General features: G+C 30.7%; 2 protein-coding genes across 2 annotated transcripts; both read right to left on the bottom strand.

The window, feature by feature from the left end:
* Window positions 1–401: 401 nt before the first annotated feature.
* LOC126552615 (uncharacterized) lies at window positions 402–3,839 on the bottom strand. The gene is made up of 4 exons (XM_050207327.1): window positions 3,180–3,839; window positions 2,347–3,111; window positions 915–2,268; window positions 402–850 (listed from the first exon to the last, which is right to left on the bottom strand). The coding sequence occupies exons 1-4, from the start codon at window positions 3,837–3,839 to the stop codon at window positions 402–404; spliced, it is 3,228 nt and encodes a 1,075-aa protein (XP_050063284.1).
* A 7,515-nt stretch (window positions 3,840–11,354) lies between these two features.
* On the bottom strand, window positions 11,355–17,204 carry LOC114129228 (nuclear pore complex protein Nup160-like). Its single transcript, XM_050207420.1, has 2 exons — window positions 16,504–17,204; window positions 11,355–15,213 (listed from the first exon to the last, which is right to left on the bottom strand). The coding sequence occupies exons 1-2, from the start codon at window positions 16,514–16,516 to the stop codon at window positions 11,609–11,611; spliced, it is 3,618 nt and encodes a 1,205-aa protein (XP_050063377.1). The 5' UTR covers window positions 16,517–17,204; the 3' UTR covers window positions 11,355–11,608.
* Window positions 17,205–18,022: the final 818 nt, after the last annotated feature.

The raw sequence follows: 18,022 nt of genomic DNA on the forward strand, positions 1-18,022 counted from the left end.
ACTGCGCCACTGCAACAGCCGACAAAACACCAATAATTACGTGGAAATTACCAACGCAAAAGAATACGGTGACTAGCGAGCCAAACGGTCGCGGCGGCCCATATATATAGGGACCGTCGTGGATAGATCAGCAGCGGGGGGAGGGGGTGTCGCGTCTAGAATATTCGAGTTTGTCGCAGTGGCCCAGGCGCGTTTGTCGAATGATCGAGAATATCGTCGATCATTCCAGAGCTGTATCCAACATCCTCCCGCCTTTGAAAGGATGCTTTCAAAATTACAAAATAAACAAATAATGAATAATGAATTGTACATCTTGTACCACTTTACATTAAATAGATGAAAATTAAAAAAACAAAAAAACTGGTTGATAGAAGAACCTTCTGATCAGGACACAGGCAGCTTCACCACTTGAGATGGACTGCCTTTACTGACAGACACACAAATAGAGCAAGATAAGCCTTGTTAGTCTTAGCACCTCGTCGACGGCTTTCTTTCACAATAAACGGTCCACCGTAATCCATGCCAACGAATGCGAATGGTCTATGAGGCTGTACTCGTACAGGAGGCAGGTCTGCCATGACTGGTTGTGGGCAAGCAGCTCTATGGCGCACACATCTAACACATGTATGTATAATTTTCCGAATGGCGGCACGTCCTGACATAATCCAATATTTCCTTTGAATCATAGCCATAACTAATTTTGGACCGGCATGTAGAAGGCTCATATGATAATGGATTATGATTAACTGCGTAACATGAGCAGCCTTATGGAGCAACACCGGATGCTTAGCTTCCTCGGTCAGAAGCGAAAAACGAAGTCGACCGCCGACACGTATTAATCCTTCCTTGTCTAAATATGGTGACAACTGAGCAAGTGAATTGGGGGTTATCGATGCCGGTATTTTTCTACTAACTGCTTCCGTAAGTCTTCCCAATAAAAATTTTGCGTAAGCTTAATAATGTTAAGAAGTGTTCGATGAGTTCAATTTGAGTAAGTGGGCCCCTCCTTACAGGCCTCCGTTTGCAACGGTCAATGAGGCGCCATACATACGCGAGTGTTCGTTGCATTCTCGTTAATGACGAAAAACGACGGAAGATCTCTTCTGATTCTTTACATTTAAGGATATGCAACACACACTTCACTGGTTGTTTGTAATCTGGAAGTTGCTCGGAAGGAAGTCTTGTTAAAGTTTGACTCGGCCATTGTTCTTCGGGCTGCCGTAAGAATTCCGGACCGTTCAAATGCAACTGCGAAGCAACTAATTGGCTTGGGAGTAACCCTCTTGATGCCGGGTCCGCTGCATTTTCCGTAGTTTTTACGTGATTCCACTCACATTGTGGCAGTAGCTCCTTTATTTTGTTTACTCTATTTGTAACAAATATTTTAAAATCCTTGGGCTCGGCCTTTAACCATGACAAAACAATCGTTGAATCAGAGAATGCTTTGATGCTTTGTACAGATACTAATTCCTTTAACAGTGACATCTTATGTGAAAGGAGACGTGCTAACAAAAGTGCGGCACATAGTTCTAACCGGGGTATGGTCAAAGACTTATCGATCTTGGATGTCTTTAGCGGAGCAACCTTTGACTTGCAAGCAATGAAATGCACTTTAATAAGACCTTGATTGTCCGTTACTCGTAGAAAGACCGTCGCAGCATAACCCCTTTGTGACGCATCTGCAAACCCCACTAACTGAGCCTTTATGCATTTTCCAATGCTAATATGACGAAGTAATTTCAAGTGCGCCAACGATGTAAGTTCTTCTATGAACATATTCCACTTGGAAGAGATCTCATTGGAAATTGGAGTGTCCCAGTTCAGTCCTTGGCGCCATAGCTCTTGCATTAGGCACTTAGCCCAGAAAACCATTGGGCCTAATGTTCCAATGGGATCATATAATCGAGCGAGGACTGATAGTACTGATCGCTTTGTAGGTTGCATCTCTGTAATATTTGACCTGTATCCGAATGTATCTCCATACGGGTCCCAGTAAAGTCCCAATATTTTTATAGCCAGTCCAGAATGAGGTTCATAGTATGGGTTACTGGCGCAGTCCTCCTTCGCAATGCCTTCCAATACTTCGGGGCAATTACTGGCCCATTTACTGAGCTGAAAACAGCCTTTCTGTAACAACCCAACGACTTGACATTGCACCTTCAATATGCCTTCCCTTGTATCGGCCCCTGCAATAATGTCATCCACATAGGTATATGACCGCAGAAATTGCCTTGCCAATGGAAATTCTGGACCATTATCTTGTTCCAACTGGAGAAGACAGCGAATTGCTAAAAACGGTGCTGAATTTATACCATAGGTAACAGTGCACAACTCATATTCCTGTACTTGCTCGTGTGGTGAACGTCTCCAAAGAATGTGTTGGTAAACACGGTCTTCTTTTCGAACGAATATTTGTCGATACATCTTAACTATGTCCGCTATGAATATGTACTTATAGAATCGACAACGCAACAAAATGTCACCGATATCGGTTTGCAATTTAGACCCAGTTGCTAAGCAGTCGTTTAGAGAACGTCCCGACGAAGAAGGGGCGGAGGCATCAAAAACAACTCGAATTTTTATATCATTCTCCTTCCGTTTTACAACTGCGTGATGTGGTATGAAATATTCTCCGGTGCGTTCAGCCAACTTCATATGGCCTAGTGCAATATATTCATCCATAAAATCACGATAGGCGTTATATAGCTCTTCGTCCTTACTTAGGCGACGTTCAAGATTATATAAGCGATTCAGAGCTAATGCCCGGGACGATCCTAGGCCTAATGAATGAGCGTCATGCTTTGTATTTCCCTTATCCATTGAACTAGAAATTATGGATTTGAAAGGTAAAGCAACATGGAATCTTCCATTAAAATCCCGCGATACTGTTTCTTGAAAATGTCTTTCACATGCTTCATCTTCTGTGCTTGGGCTATGGTTTATATCAAGTTCTTCAACTTCCCAAAATCGCTGTAAAAGCTCACCTATATTTTGATTATCTGATGCCGCATGAACCACCAACGATGAAGCCGTAGAGTATTCTCTTGACCCTTCTATGGCTCCGACTATTACCCAACCAACTGTGTGTTCAAGGCTGACGGCAGACCGGGACTATGGACAATATCCGATCGCGATTGCAAGATGAATGGATATAAATCCCCTCCAATCAGCATGTCTACTGAACCTGGTACATCAAAATCGGGGTCAGCGAGTGGAAGATGCCCGTATCGCTCACGAATTGAAATGGGTAATTTTTGATTCGGCATAAGAGCGGTGATTTTTGGCAATATTACAATATTGGTGGCCGATATTTGCGGTGCATCATACAACAAAGGAATAAAGCTACAATTGGTTGAACCCTTAACAGTTCGTACGGGCTGCTGTGCCAGACCACTAACCTCTACTCGTCCCTTGTGACGTGGTAAACCAAGTTGGATCGCACACTGATTGGTAATGGCCGAAATTTGTGATCCAGTATCTAATAAAGCTCGCACTGGCACCAGCTCACCAGATTGGTCTCGTATTCTCACTATCGCCGTAGCCAGTACAACACTAACATCCGATTTCACAGCGCCTGAAAAGTTAGTAGCTGTACAGTTCTGATCTGTGGTGCTTTCAATCGGTTTTGAAATTGCCATTGCATTAGGTGTTGATGTTTTCCCTGAACCCTTATGTTTTGAATCTAAATGGAGCAATACACTGTGTCGTCCTTCACAAGTTTTGCACAAGTACGCTGACTTACAGGAGTTTGCTTCATGATCCGGACGTAGACAAACAAAACATAATTCTTTCTTAATGACAAACTCCCGCCGTTCGGCGACCGATTTCCTCTTGAACATTAAACATCGAAATAACGGGTGATCACGATCGCAAAACGCACATTTGTTCTTGGCAGTGGCAGTAGTCGATAATGAAGTCTTCACGGACGTCTGGCCGCCCTTGCCCTTTCTAGAACTACTGTTGCCCACTGACAGCGTACCCGTTTAGCGCCGACGTTTTCTAAAATCTTACACCGATTCGCAGCAAAATCCAACAGTTCATCCAGCTTCGGTATGCTTTCTTGAGGTACACTTGCTTCAAATAATCGACGAGTATCAGGATCAATGACGCGGGCTCCGATGTAGAATAGCAAGAAACCAGACAAATCAACAACACCAAGTGCCTTTAGCGCAGCCACATTCTCACGAAAAGTATTAACAAAAGATGATAACGAGGATACCGATTCCCGTTGTAAACGTTCAAATGAAAATAATTTATCACAATGTGCTGTAGCAAGAAGCCGCTTGTTATCATAACGATCCCGAAGCGCACACCAGGCGATTACATAATTATCTGAGGTTAGTGGAACTGATTTGACAATGTTCAAGGCCGATCCTGATAAGCAAGACACCAAATAATGAAAGCGCTCTATATCCGTTATTGACCGATTTTCATGCACTAGTGACGTGAACATATCGCGAAACGCGCACCAATTTATAAGACTACCGTCGAATTTTGGAAGCTCAATCTTCGGCAACGACAACGATGCACGAGCATTATACGTATTTTCGCGTTCTACGATTGCACCTTGATGTGTAATTGAAGGATATCCACGTAATTTCGAAAACACCACTTGAATTTCTCCACACATTTTTTCCATGTCCTCAGTAATTTCTAAATCTGAACTTGTAAATTCGTCAGACCTGTTTATTCAACCAGTGAAGAAAGAACATTTCCTTGCTCCGCTTCAAACGACTTAACCGCACGTTCTAATGTCCCGTGACGTGCGAAAAATATTGGTCGTTTATGCTCATCCGTGTCCGCTTCCATAGCCAGTGCATGTATTTTCCGTATTGAATTTAACGCCGCGTCCCTTGCGACGCGTGCTCGCGTTAATTCTTGTTTCGAAGATTTTGAAGGTGCCATATTGATAACAAAATATCCGGCTCGAAGGACCAAAAAATGTAAGCGAGGTCCCTAGCAAATCGTTGTTCGGGGTAACCACGCTTTAAAATGAATATGTCTAACGACAAGCGGACTGTATGTATGATTAAGATATATATATTGTGTATAGATAATGAGATGTATTAAAATATAATATAACAAAGTCAATATAAATTATCAATTAATACATCAAGATATAATTGTATGAAATTACAATACAATTATTACAACAAATTATACCAATATATATAAAAGAAACAATAAAACAAAATATATTAAACAAAGTTATAAAAAATTGTACCGATATATATATATATAAAAAACAATAAACAACAAAGTTCTTACCGCGTACTGCGCCACTGCAACAGCCGACAAAACACCAATAATTACGTGGAAATTACCAACGCAAAAGAATACGGTGACTAGCGAGCCAAACGGTCGCGGCGGCCCATATATATAGGGACCGTCGTGGATAGATCAGCAGCGGGGGGAGGGGGTGTCGCGTCTAGAATATTCGAGTTTGTCGCAGTGGCCCAGGCGCGTTTGTCGAATGATCGAGAATATCGTCGATCATTCCAGAGCTGTATCCAACAATCCCATACATGGTTACGATACATATTAACATTATTAATACAATATTAAAAACATATTAATGTTATTTTATTATTTTACTCATATTATAAAATATTTATACATAGGTATGAATACAAATTACTGTGGTTCCTGCATAATTGATGTAAGTATATTATCTTCCTTCCTATATTATATTATATTATTTCGTAGTAAATGTGATCGCGGTAATGAGTACGACCGCCGACAACGTTTCCTTCGGGGTTTTTTATTTTTATTCATTCAGTGACGTATTTAATAGACTTGTCCTGTTTAGTTTCTGAGTAAAGACCCTGTTGTCTCATTGTTACCTCCATCTTTTGATTTAAGTATTCTCCTCGGTTGAGGTACTATAATAATAGTTATTATTAATATAATTAATAGTTAAATTAAATTATTATTTTTAGTTTTATTATTCGTATTGTAGGACGACTTGATCTTTTTGCATTTTACAGGACTATTTGCATTATTTGTTGAGTTGTCCGGTTTGAAATGGGTCTTCAGGAAATTATATATTTTTTCCGCTGCCTGGGCGTCAGCCATCAATGCTTGGTTTTTTTGATTTAATTCAATTTTGATATCTTTTTGTTGTTTTTTGTTCAATATTGATCTATTCTGTGGTGAATAAAAAAAGAAATATAATAATAATTTTTATATATTCTATAAACTTAGTACTTACTAAACTTAATGATATACACGATAAAATAATAATCATGAAAAATATGATTTTCATTTTGTTTTTGTTATTATTTTTTTTTTTAATTATCAAAGGATCACAGTCTTCAATCTAAAAAAAATACGAAACATTATTATTTCCAGTTACAAATTATTGGAAAAACATTATAATATAACTAGCAGCCATGTAACTCGCTATAAGTGAGTACCCAACGTCAGAGACACGACTTTAAAAAGAATATCGTAATAAGTCTAGTAATCACATCACACATTTCTTATAAAATGGGTCTTCAGAGCATTATATAATTTTTCCGCTGCCTGGGCGTCAGCCATCAATGCTTGGTTTTTTTGATTTAATTCAATTTTGATATCTTTTTGTTGTTTTTTGTTCAATATTGATCTATTCTGTGGTGAATAAAAAAAGAAATATAATAATAATTTTTATATATTCTATAAACTTAGTACTTACTAAACTTAATGATATACACGATAAAATAATAATCATGAAAAATATGATTTTCATTTTGTTTTTGTTATAATTATTTTTTTTTAATTATCAAAGGATCACAGTCTTCAATCTAAAAAAAATATAATATAATATAATATAGGAAGGAAGATAATATACTTATATCAATTATGCAGGAACCACAGTAATTTGTATTCATACCTATTTAAAATATTTAAAATGTTGATATAAGTGTGGTTGCATAAATCCCTTGCAAAAATAACAGACTGTGACAACAATCTATAGTGTGAATATGAAATGACGCAAGAAACCTTCAACGATTTAAAAATGCCAAAAGATGATTCAAGATCAAGATTCGTGACCACTATATCATTGCATTGGAGCAGACGATAACCACAATTATTAGATTTATAAAATACGCACTAAAGGCATTATAACAGACGGTGACTTCCCATACAGCAAAATAATATTTTTAATATGCTTTCAAAACGTATTTCAAGAAACGAAAATGTTTTTAATTAGTTTTCATTACATTGTAAGGACATTTAACGCGTACGGTGAAGAGCGGAAAAAATATCGGGAAACTTTAGAACTCACGCCAGAAAAACATATCGATAACGAAACGGCGCGGTGGAGGCGGCAAATAACGTTTTCAAAAAGACCGCGGTGAAAAGGAATTTTTCCTTTTTATTTCCTTTTAATATCTATTTATGCTTATGGTCGTAACTAACTGACCATTGACGTTTGGAACATATGCATATCATAATGTCATATAAGAAAATTATTTTTATCAGATTCTATGTTATATATTTTTTATTTGCATGTTAATAATTATATTAAATATATATAAATATATTGCATGTGTAAATAAAAATTTTTACTTTATACTATAATATTATTTTATTATTTTCTAAATTAATAATTTGAACGCATTTTAATGCCTAAGTTCTAATAATATTTTATTATAGGTGCTTATCACTTTAATATTCGTTCTATTATTCAATTGAGTGGGCATTATAGGTAAGCTATTATATTATAATCGACAGATTGAAAAAATTGTATTTTATTATTGTGTAGTTGACATTCCATTGATCTACCACTTCCGTTATTTTTGTTAGGTACATTTAATTTTTTTTCACTTTTATGACTTGATTTAATAAAAAAAAAAAATAGCATAAATGTAACATGTAACGCGTAAACTTCTGCTAGCAGAAAGATGCAGCGATGTACCTATAGAGTATAAAGAGCACTAATTTGCGTCCGAGCGTATAAAATTGCTAGGATATTTGTACCCCCCAGTATGAAATTTAAGGGGGTATAAATATCCTAGGAATATTTTACTGGAGGTATAAAATTGCTAGGATATTCGTACCCCCCGGTAATAAATTGTTAGGATATTCGTACCCCTCGGTAGGAAGTTTAAGGAGGTATAGATATCCTAGCAATATTATACCGGGGGTATAAAATTGCTAGGATATTCATACCCCCAGTATAAAATTTGAGGAGGTATAAATATCCTAGGAATAATATACTGGGGGTATAAAATTTCTAGGATATTCGTACCCCCGGTATGAAATTTAAGGAGGTATAGATATCCTAGACATATTATACCCGAGGTACAAATTTCCTAGGTTTTTCATACCCCGATGGAGGTATTATTATACTAGGATTTACTATTAACCTAGGAAAATAATACCTCCCGGCGGTATGATTCGCCTGTTACACCAGTACCAAAATATGTGTTGAGTCCATGAGAAATTTGTTGATTTATTAATTTAATTTATTAAATTTATTAATTCATAATGTCCTCAATAAAACTTATTATTTATTGGTTAAACAATAACCGATGTATCATATTATAGAGCATAAGACTTGTACTTACTTTTTTTTTTGATAGTACCAATATATGTATTTAATATGTACATATATAATATGTAAGAAATATGTTTTTTTTTTTGATAAAACTTTTATAGATTATATTTATTAAGATATGAAAACCGACATTATAAAACACGATATCGTATATAATTTAATAGGTACCTATGTTTGGTATAGTTGAACAATATTGGACAGTTTAAGTTTTATATTCATATGTAATGTTCTAACTCAACATTGTTATTTTGTTACTAGTTACCAGCAAATTGCTTTTATTTTTGATAGTTATATTATTAGTAATACAGTAGGTTGAATCATTTTTTTTTAAATATACCTATGATGTATAATAATATACTTTAAAAATTTTAAATACCCACGAATAAATCATTAGTCTTTATTTACATATCCAATTTCGTTCAACTTTGAAAATATTAATTATCTATAAAAAAGAAACTGTGTTTATTTTGAAAAAAAAATTAAAAAACCGTTCGATGGAAATTCATTAATTTGTGATTAAATATCAAAAAACTCAAATAAAAACTTAATTTTTCTTTCCGGTTAATGAAATAATAACTTACCTACCTTATAAACAGACGATCAATTTTTTTTTCACAGCACCAGTAACGTTATATTATTATTATTATTATTGTTACAAATCAATTCTAACGTGTTTGAATTACATTTCACATTAAATTTTCATAGCTGTTATAAGTCACCTGAAAATTAAGGTGACTTGTAACACGTACTTTTTATTTTTTTTAAGTCCAATTTTGGTCAAAAAACTAAATGAAAGGTCTTATCATATTTATGAAACATATGCAGAAATTTATATATTTTTTGTAACCCATTGCTATTTTTTTTAAATTCGAAATACCTTTTTTTTTCAGGTTGAAATCAACGAAAATAGTTCCATATTTTAAACTGTGTAAACTTTTTGTTAGGTTAGAATGATTAGATTATATAAGTATGAAAATGTATACATACTACCTACTATTTAGGTTATACTCGTATAATATAGCCTACTCTTGCCTACCCCTTCATCCAAAAGAATATATTTTTTTTGTACACGCTTGACATAGGTACTTCCTAATGTTGAATATTGTTACAATGAAAATTCAATTTCATCTGTAAAATAAAACATCCATATTTGAAACTACTATTTTAGATAGTGGTTTTCTTAACTCTAAATAGTTGAATACCTACTATAATTACAAAACATTTCATTTAAATCTATGTTAATAAATATCTCAGTATGTGAGTTATGGGTAACTACCTATATTATTATTTATGATTATGCATTTATTTATGCCTGTAGTACAAATTATTCCATACAATTTTTTTTATAATAACTGCCAAATAATATCAATGATTTTTAAGGTATATAATTGACAACTATAATTTGTTAGAAATAATAAATAAAAATTTATAAATGTAATGTAGGTACTCGGTAGGTATGTGTAGTATTTTTAATATTCTTCAAGACTAACAGCTGTAATGTATAATAGATGGGTAATATTTATGATATGATTGGTTTGTAATTATAACACTAACAAAATGATTAAGAATAAAGCACATATTATCATTGATTGTATAAATCCAATAAATTAGAATGATTAAAATATTTCAAAGGCTTCTTTTTTGTATAAAAACTGAATACAATTTTATAAGATTGACATTTAATTATGAGCTAGGGCTTCATATATAATAATCATACATAAAAAAAATAATGTAAATAAAATTATAGAAGCCATCAATAATAGATAATAAAAAAAAAGTACACACAGAAATACTTTGTATGCCTGAATGTGTACAAGCATAATATCATTGATTATAAATATAAAATATTGGTCAAGTTTGTTATAATTATTATAATTTAAATGAGAAAATAATAATTGTGATACAATAATCCTACTAAATGTAGAAGATTTTTATTTTAGATTCCAATAAATTAATGATTTCAATATTAATTACTTTTTAGTATCAATTTTTTTTATAGATGTCAGCACACTTCTGTAATAATAACATACACAATTTTACCTATAGTAAAATCATTTGTTGAAGCAATAAAAAATAAAAGACAACAATGGACTGGACACGCCTGGAGAAACCAAAATCCATCAATTTGTACAGTCCTGGAAAAGAACCCTACAGGAAAAACACCCATAGGAAGACTAAAAATGAGATGGGAAGATGTAGTGAAGGACGTGGAAGAACTAGGAGGAGGAAGTGATTGGAAGACACATGCAGCAGACCGAGAGGGATAGAAAGCTGGATGTATGATGGGATGGTCCTAGAGGCCGTAAATACTCATAAAAAAAAATTCATTTGTACAAAATTATTTATTAAATTATTTTAAATTTAAAAAAAAAGTTAAATTTATTGAATATATATTAGTACACATAATTTGTATAGAATTAGTATAGAACAGAAACTATTTGATGTAGTTTTAATAGTTTTATGCAATTAAAATAACTGCTTGGTTTTTTTAATTAATGAGGTAACTTTTAACATTATTCAAAACCAAAACAATTATTTACCATAACCAGTATTGTTAACTTTTACAAAATTGATTAGCGTTTAGACAGTATAATGCAATATTATAATATATAAAGAAAATTAATTAATATATTATAAATATAGAACAAAAATTTTTAAAATTATTCTTAATAACAGTTTACCAGTTTACATATTATTATATGATTAAAAAAAAAATGATGATGAAAAGTAATATTTAATATATTGAATAATTAAACAATACATAAGCCATTACTGTAAACTAAACACACAGACATAAATTAAATTAAATATTTACCTAGTAAACATAATTATTTTATAAAAATTAGCTGATTTGACTTTTTTGAATTTGCATGAATAGGTGAACACAATAATATAAAACAAATAAAAACATTTCATTTTATAATTATTTTACAATTTACATACTTCATATTAGCAATTAGAACAAAGTTAAAAATTTTAAAAATAAATTTGTATTGTAATTTTTAAGTATCCAAAAACATAAGTAATTTTATTTGTACAAAATATAAAACTTATACATTTTTATTAAAAATACTTCATTTTATTTTCTTGTACTACAATTTTATCACAAAATATTTTATATTTATTAAGAATTTCATCTCCAGCCTGTAAATTATTATGTTTTAAATTTACTATTACACATTCTATAATATCTACAGGTATTGTTTTATCAAATGTACTCTCAGTATCATCACTACTTATTTCTTTTTCAATAAGTTCTAATATTAAATCTGAACAGTGTATTAATTCTCCATAACTTAAGTATAATTGTAAAAGTTCACCAACATTTCTTTCTTTAAATGTTTTGACAATCCAATTAGGTAAAAATGATTTATGTCTGAGTAGCTCATCAGCTACATGATAATGTATCAATGTTTTTCCTTCTTGTTCATACCTATTTACTAATTTCTCTAAAAAATGCCAAGCTATTTTTTTACTATCAATGCCCTCACCACTAACTCCGTTGTCGGCTAACCAAATCCATGCTTTATCACACTCTTCAGAATCTATAAGAGATAAACAAGTTTTTACCAACTCTCTTAATGGCTGACAAAGTGATAAATTCCACATTTTAGACAAACGCATCACATCTTTATATTTATGTTTCGTTAACAATATAGATATCACACTTTGTACATCTATATTGATTGTAGACTCTTCAATTTCTTGACGAGCTCGAGCCAACCAACATAATTTTTTTAAGTGCTCAATTTGTATTATTCCATTATGAACATCATCAGTCTTTGAAAAAAAAGGTAATGAAACTGTTACAAACCAAGCATCATTAGGGTTTAATATTTCTAGGTATAACAGTGATAGCCTTAAATATTGTTCTTGGGCTACACATGTATCAGTCCGTAAATATAATTCATAGAATGTCATTGATAGTTTTTTATACTTGGCATATTTATCATGAATTGAACATAAAAACATGTAAAAAGGATATGCATCTACATTTGACAAAGATCGCGCTTTTTTTAATACTATATCTTCTACTGAGCTTTGTAAACCATAAAAATTAAAACTCATGAGTTCTTCTTTTTCATTATTTTCTAATAATGTTAAGACAAATGTATGCAAACAATTTAATTTTCGATCTTGATCTTCTAAACATAAAATATTATTGTATGCACTTCTATAAGCTTTTAATTTTAAATTATTAAGAAAATTGTTAGAATGAAACATTGATGTCATGTTTTTATTTTCAGTATATTTACATATTTTCAATGCATGATTTCCAAGTTTTACTGCGTGATCATAATAACTAAATTTTTCAAACAGAGTAATAGCTTTTAGAAAATTGTCTAAATTTTTTTTAAGATCACTTATAAGTATTTTAAGTGCTTTATCTGGATCATTATTTAATAAGTATGAAATAATTAATGTTTCTTCCCATTTATTAAAGCCCAATAATTGAGCAATTTGTTGTATGAATGTGAATTGTCCCTCTTGTAATAAGAATTTCACAAGAGTAGAAGCGTCAATAAGTGGCCAAGTGTAATTTAACAAGCTATCAATATAATCCATAAATGGTTCCCTGGCTAACAATACATTAGAAGAGATCATTTTTTCATATAACTTTATATCATGTGAAAATAAAGCTTGAATCCAATAGCTATAAGCAAGATTACTAGCATCAACAATATACTCTCTAGTTTGTCCATAATTCTTGGAATTTAACTCCATAAATGTAAACAATCTACAACATAAGTCAAAACGTGTCACCATTATTTGATGAAAACTGTGAGAAACTACACTAATACCTAATTTACTTCTAAAACACCTTGAATATAGTGTATCTTCCATATCTTCATCTATTTTTGAATCAGCATGCAGCATCTTTATTAATACACGAACAGTATCAAGAACATTACATCCATTTAAAAATAATGATATAATTGAATCACTACTATTAAACATATAACAACTTCTAATCAATTCCAAAAAGTTTTTTGGGGACATATTGATATCTAAAAACAAATTAAAATTACTTTTTGGTTCTGACATCAGCACATTGAGTAAGTTATTTAATTTGGTTTCATTTTCAGGATTTTTAAATGAAAATATATTATTTTCGATTTTGTCTGATGGTCGCAAAAAACAAAAGCTTGAATTTGTAACAACAACTACTAAAAACGATGGTGAGCCTAACCAAATAAGTCCAAGAGGAGCTAATCTTTTACGTCGGTAATCTAAACAGCTTTTATAAAAACTGACACTACATTGTTCAATTAGTTGCATTTGTGACTCAATATCTGCAGAGTTATATTTATCCATTTCCTGAGCAACTTTTGTATCGATTACATTACTTATTTTGGTACGGTAATCAGTAATAAATTCACAATCATCAGATGTATCATAAACAGCAATAGCGTTTTTCAAATCATCATTTGTAAAATAGGTTGAAGACGAAAATATTTTATCCAAATAATTTTGTTTTGGGTTAGATGAATATTGAATAGATTGTTCAAAAACAGTAATATCCAAAGAACAATCTTTCCATCCACCATTCCTGATATTTACAGATTTAACACAAGCAGTATCTTTTCCTGTTCTCCATATGCACCAAATTTCATTACCATACAATGACATATCAACTAATCTACTATTTATGGGTGACCGCACATTAAACTTTTCTTGAAGTTTAAACATACCATGATCAGTGCATGGTTCAAGCACTACAAATGTTGAACTTTCAGATAAACTGAGGTAAATAGTAAGTAAAAGTTGATCATCAAAACTTTTGTGAATAATATGTGGTTTTGAACCATTTTCTGTTGAAGCTGCATATATTTTTTTCATATCCATAATATAAATATAGATAGATTTCTCGATTGACCAAACTTTTAATTCACATGTATTATCAAGAGAATATACATAAATATCTTGTTGAAATGGGTGTACAACTAAACTATTAATAACTGGATTCTCAGTATGTGTAGAAAAAACTTTGGTTATATTTGAAAGCATTCGAGGTACAGCAGATTCTTGACAAATTTCTTTTGATGTGGGTAGTCCAGAAATATACTCCATACGTATGTAGAGCATGACATTATTTTGAAGAGCTATTATAAATATAGCATCATGTTTTTGATCTAAACAAGAAGCAGCTGAATATGGATTGCTAAGTTTTGCATTATAAGAATAAAATGTTGCTGGATCATCAATAGATGGTACATTAAAATTTGAAAAAATTGATGAATCCAATAACACATTGTCATTAACATTTTCCAGACGATTTGGTCGCGGAAATGTCAATCGGTGACAACTACATGCTGTCGGCACTAATAAAACAACAGATTCTAATGTCTCATGCACAGATATTCCACTTTCCAATACAGGCGAATCACAAAAATGTATACGTACTTGGTTTTCTGTAAGATTCATGTCTAAACTATACTCGACTAATTCAAGTTTATCATACAAAACACGCCAAAATATAAAACGGTTTGGAATATCTTTGAAACAGTGTCCGCCTGATCGAGGTAGTGTACTTTCATCGAGCAGAGTAGTTGAAGCACCTTCAGGATTAATCAAAATTTCCCTCCACTCATTTGATTGAAAATGTTCAGTAACTACTTGTCTGTAGATGGTATTTATGTATGGATTTTCAATTTCACCCATATTCTCTAAACACAATAAAACAATACAAAATTAATTCAAAAATTAAAATTAAAAAGTAATAAATAGCAATTACACACTAAACATAATTCATTTTTGTTATAATTTGTAAGAAAAATAAAATAAATTAAAGTAACAGGTTAATAAATAATTTATATAATACATGAGTAAAATATTATTTATTATTTTAAAGAATACTAAGAAATTCTTTACCTATATAACTTTTTCCTAAAAAATTAAAAATGATTATCAAGACTTAGGTAGTACACGTATAACTGGGTGTATACAAAAGAAAATCAAATTTATAAAATAAAAGTATTATTATCTAATGAATCTCATCATTTTTTTTTCTATTTACAATTTAATTATTTTAATTTTTAAATGAGATGAACACATTTAAACTTTATGTTGTTAGTGCATTTTAAAATCCAAAAACATACATCTTTAATTAAATTAATTTTGAAATATTATATTTTATAAGAAAAATCCGTTAAATATCTAATCTGATTTAGGAAAATTTTTTTTTTTTTTTTAATTATTTATTGGACTTATTGGTGCTATATATAAATAAATAAATATTTATGCTAAATAATTTCATACAAAAATAATAAGCTGTCCTATATTATATCTTTACATTATGGATTTATAATAATTAATATCTTAATTATTAAAAAAAAATTGTTAAGTAATGATATTTATAAAAATATGAATACTTGAATACAGTGGTACAACTAGAAAAAAATTTCAGGGGGGTTACATTAATACAATATATATCGTCAGGCGTACCGACGTGAAGGAGTACTATGGCCTCGGAGAAATTTCAGGAGGATTACAACCCCTTAACCTCACCTTAACCTCACCCCTGGTTGCGCCGCTGCTTGAATAAGAACTTATTACCTAGTATTTAATCAACATAATTTGAACAACTTATCTATAACATACATGCTTCAAAAAATAACAATTGAATCTAAATGTATATTATTCTGAATCTTAGTACATATTATAATCTTACAAAGAAAGTAATATATATTTAAGATTTTTTCAAACATCGGTATTAATAATTAATCATTTTATAATGATTTGAAATCATTGATATTATATAGAAATATTGAATAATAAAATTTAGATGTACATTACAAGAGAATGAAAAAATGAGAATAAATCAATAAAACCGAGTTTGAAAAATATATGCTCATAACTAAGGATTTTAGTTGATTTTAGTATTCTGAACTACTATTAAAATTTTAAGACCGGGCTTGAAACGCATGGGTAATAATAATTATATAGTAACAACTCACCGTTTCTAAGCATAAGTTATAGGTCAGAACGCAATTAAAGTTGAATGTCTGAATGTTTTGAATGACTGATTTAAAACTTGAGAGCACGTTTGGACATTCGTTTAACGGTATTATCACGAAATATAACAATACATAATATGTAATAAATACATTATACATACATATATTATAATAATATAAAATATAATACAATCATAGTTAGCGTTTAACTACGTGGACGTTAAATAGTAAGATTGATTATGTTTAGTAGTAAACAAAACTCAAACTCACGAGCACGTCTTAAACGTGCTCACGAGGAAGTTCAATTGTTAACTCTTATCACGTTTTGATCAAAATTTGTCAAATACGTTAGCACGGGTATTATACATTTGTCCCAACATCACTTTCATCCATGTTCTGATCACGATTCATATCTTAAATCGTGGTTCTAATGACAAATTAAATTTAATTTGTCATGGTGGTTCTGATATTCTTGATTCTTTTTTCGTATTCTGTATAGTTCATTAGTTCCATAAAACATTTGTACAAATGGTCAAATATATCCACAGATATATGCGTATATATCAAAAAAAAAAAAGATTATTAATTATAAAAAGGCTAGAATAAATAACCATTGGAGAAAATGTCTAGGGAAAAAGTTGTTAGCTATTTTTTAGAACAAGTAATAGTCTTTTCACGAAAATAAAGGCATTCAAATAATTTAAATATTGACAATATTGAATGAAAATTGCATTATGATTTTTAAAATGTTATTCACTATTTATAATAATAAAATTTACTAGTTTTATATTTTATATTAAAATACAAAAAAACAATATGAAGTTAACTTGATGATATTTGATAAGCAATAGTTAAATTCTCTGTAATATTAAACACAAAAAAATTAAACTTTAACATCCTTCAAAATGTAGCTCATACGCATTGTTTATAATTTTGACTGGTTTTGCAAAACTTGTTTTCGCACAACAATTTACATTTTCCTTTGACTTATCTTTGTTTTTTTCTCACAAAAGTATTATTTAAATCTTATTTCACATCTTTAAAATTGGAATGTTTGTTTGTTATCATATTTAGTGAATACATATAGACACAGAAATTAAAAAAAAAATCATTGTAAAATATCAATAATATTAAATTCATCATTCTTCTTAATATCTAAAATTATTTATTAATTATTATACCTTATTATATATTGTTTAATTGTACTAAGTATTCTTTTATCAACACTCATTATATCAAAATCTATACCTGTTTTGAAATATATTTTATCTATATTTTTCAGTTGAATTAAAACAATATTTTGAAATTTTTAAATGACAACATACATTTTTAACTTCATATTCTGAATATATTTTTTAATATTTTGATACATAAAAATACAAGGTTTCAGTGTATGTCATTAAAATTTGGTTAGGTTAGGTTATTAAAATATATATATGAATTATTGATTTATTTTATTTTAAGGCATTACATGTTGAAACTAGTATTACTTGATATTTACAATATATTATATTATCTT

Source organism: Aphis gossypii, chromosome X, assembly GCF_020184175.1.
Source record: "Aphis gossypii isolate Hap1 chromosome X, ASM2018417v2, whole genome shotgun sequence".
Classification (NCBI taxonomy): domain Eukaryota; kingdom Metazoa; phylum Arthropoda; class Insecta; order Hemiptera; family Aphididae; genus Aphis; species Aphis gossypii.

What these genes read in the sequence shown, in the direction of transcription:
- LOC126552615 (XM_050207327.1), bottom strand. Translation starts at nt 3,839, where the DNA reads ATGTTCAAGAGGAAATCGGTCGCCGAACGGCGGGAGTTTGTCATTAAG. An exon ending in GACGTTCACCACACGAGCAA is followed by an intron (nt 2,269 to 2,346) that starts GTACAGGAATAT and finishes TGTCTTCTCCAG; the next exon opens with TTGGAACAAGATAATGGTCC. An exon ending in TGGGAAGACTTACGGAAGCA is followed by an intron (nt 851 to 914) that starts GTTAGTAGAAAA and finishes CACCATATTTAG; the next exon opens with ACAAGGAAGGATTAATACGT.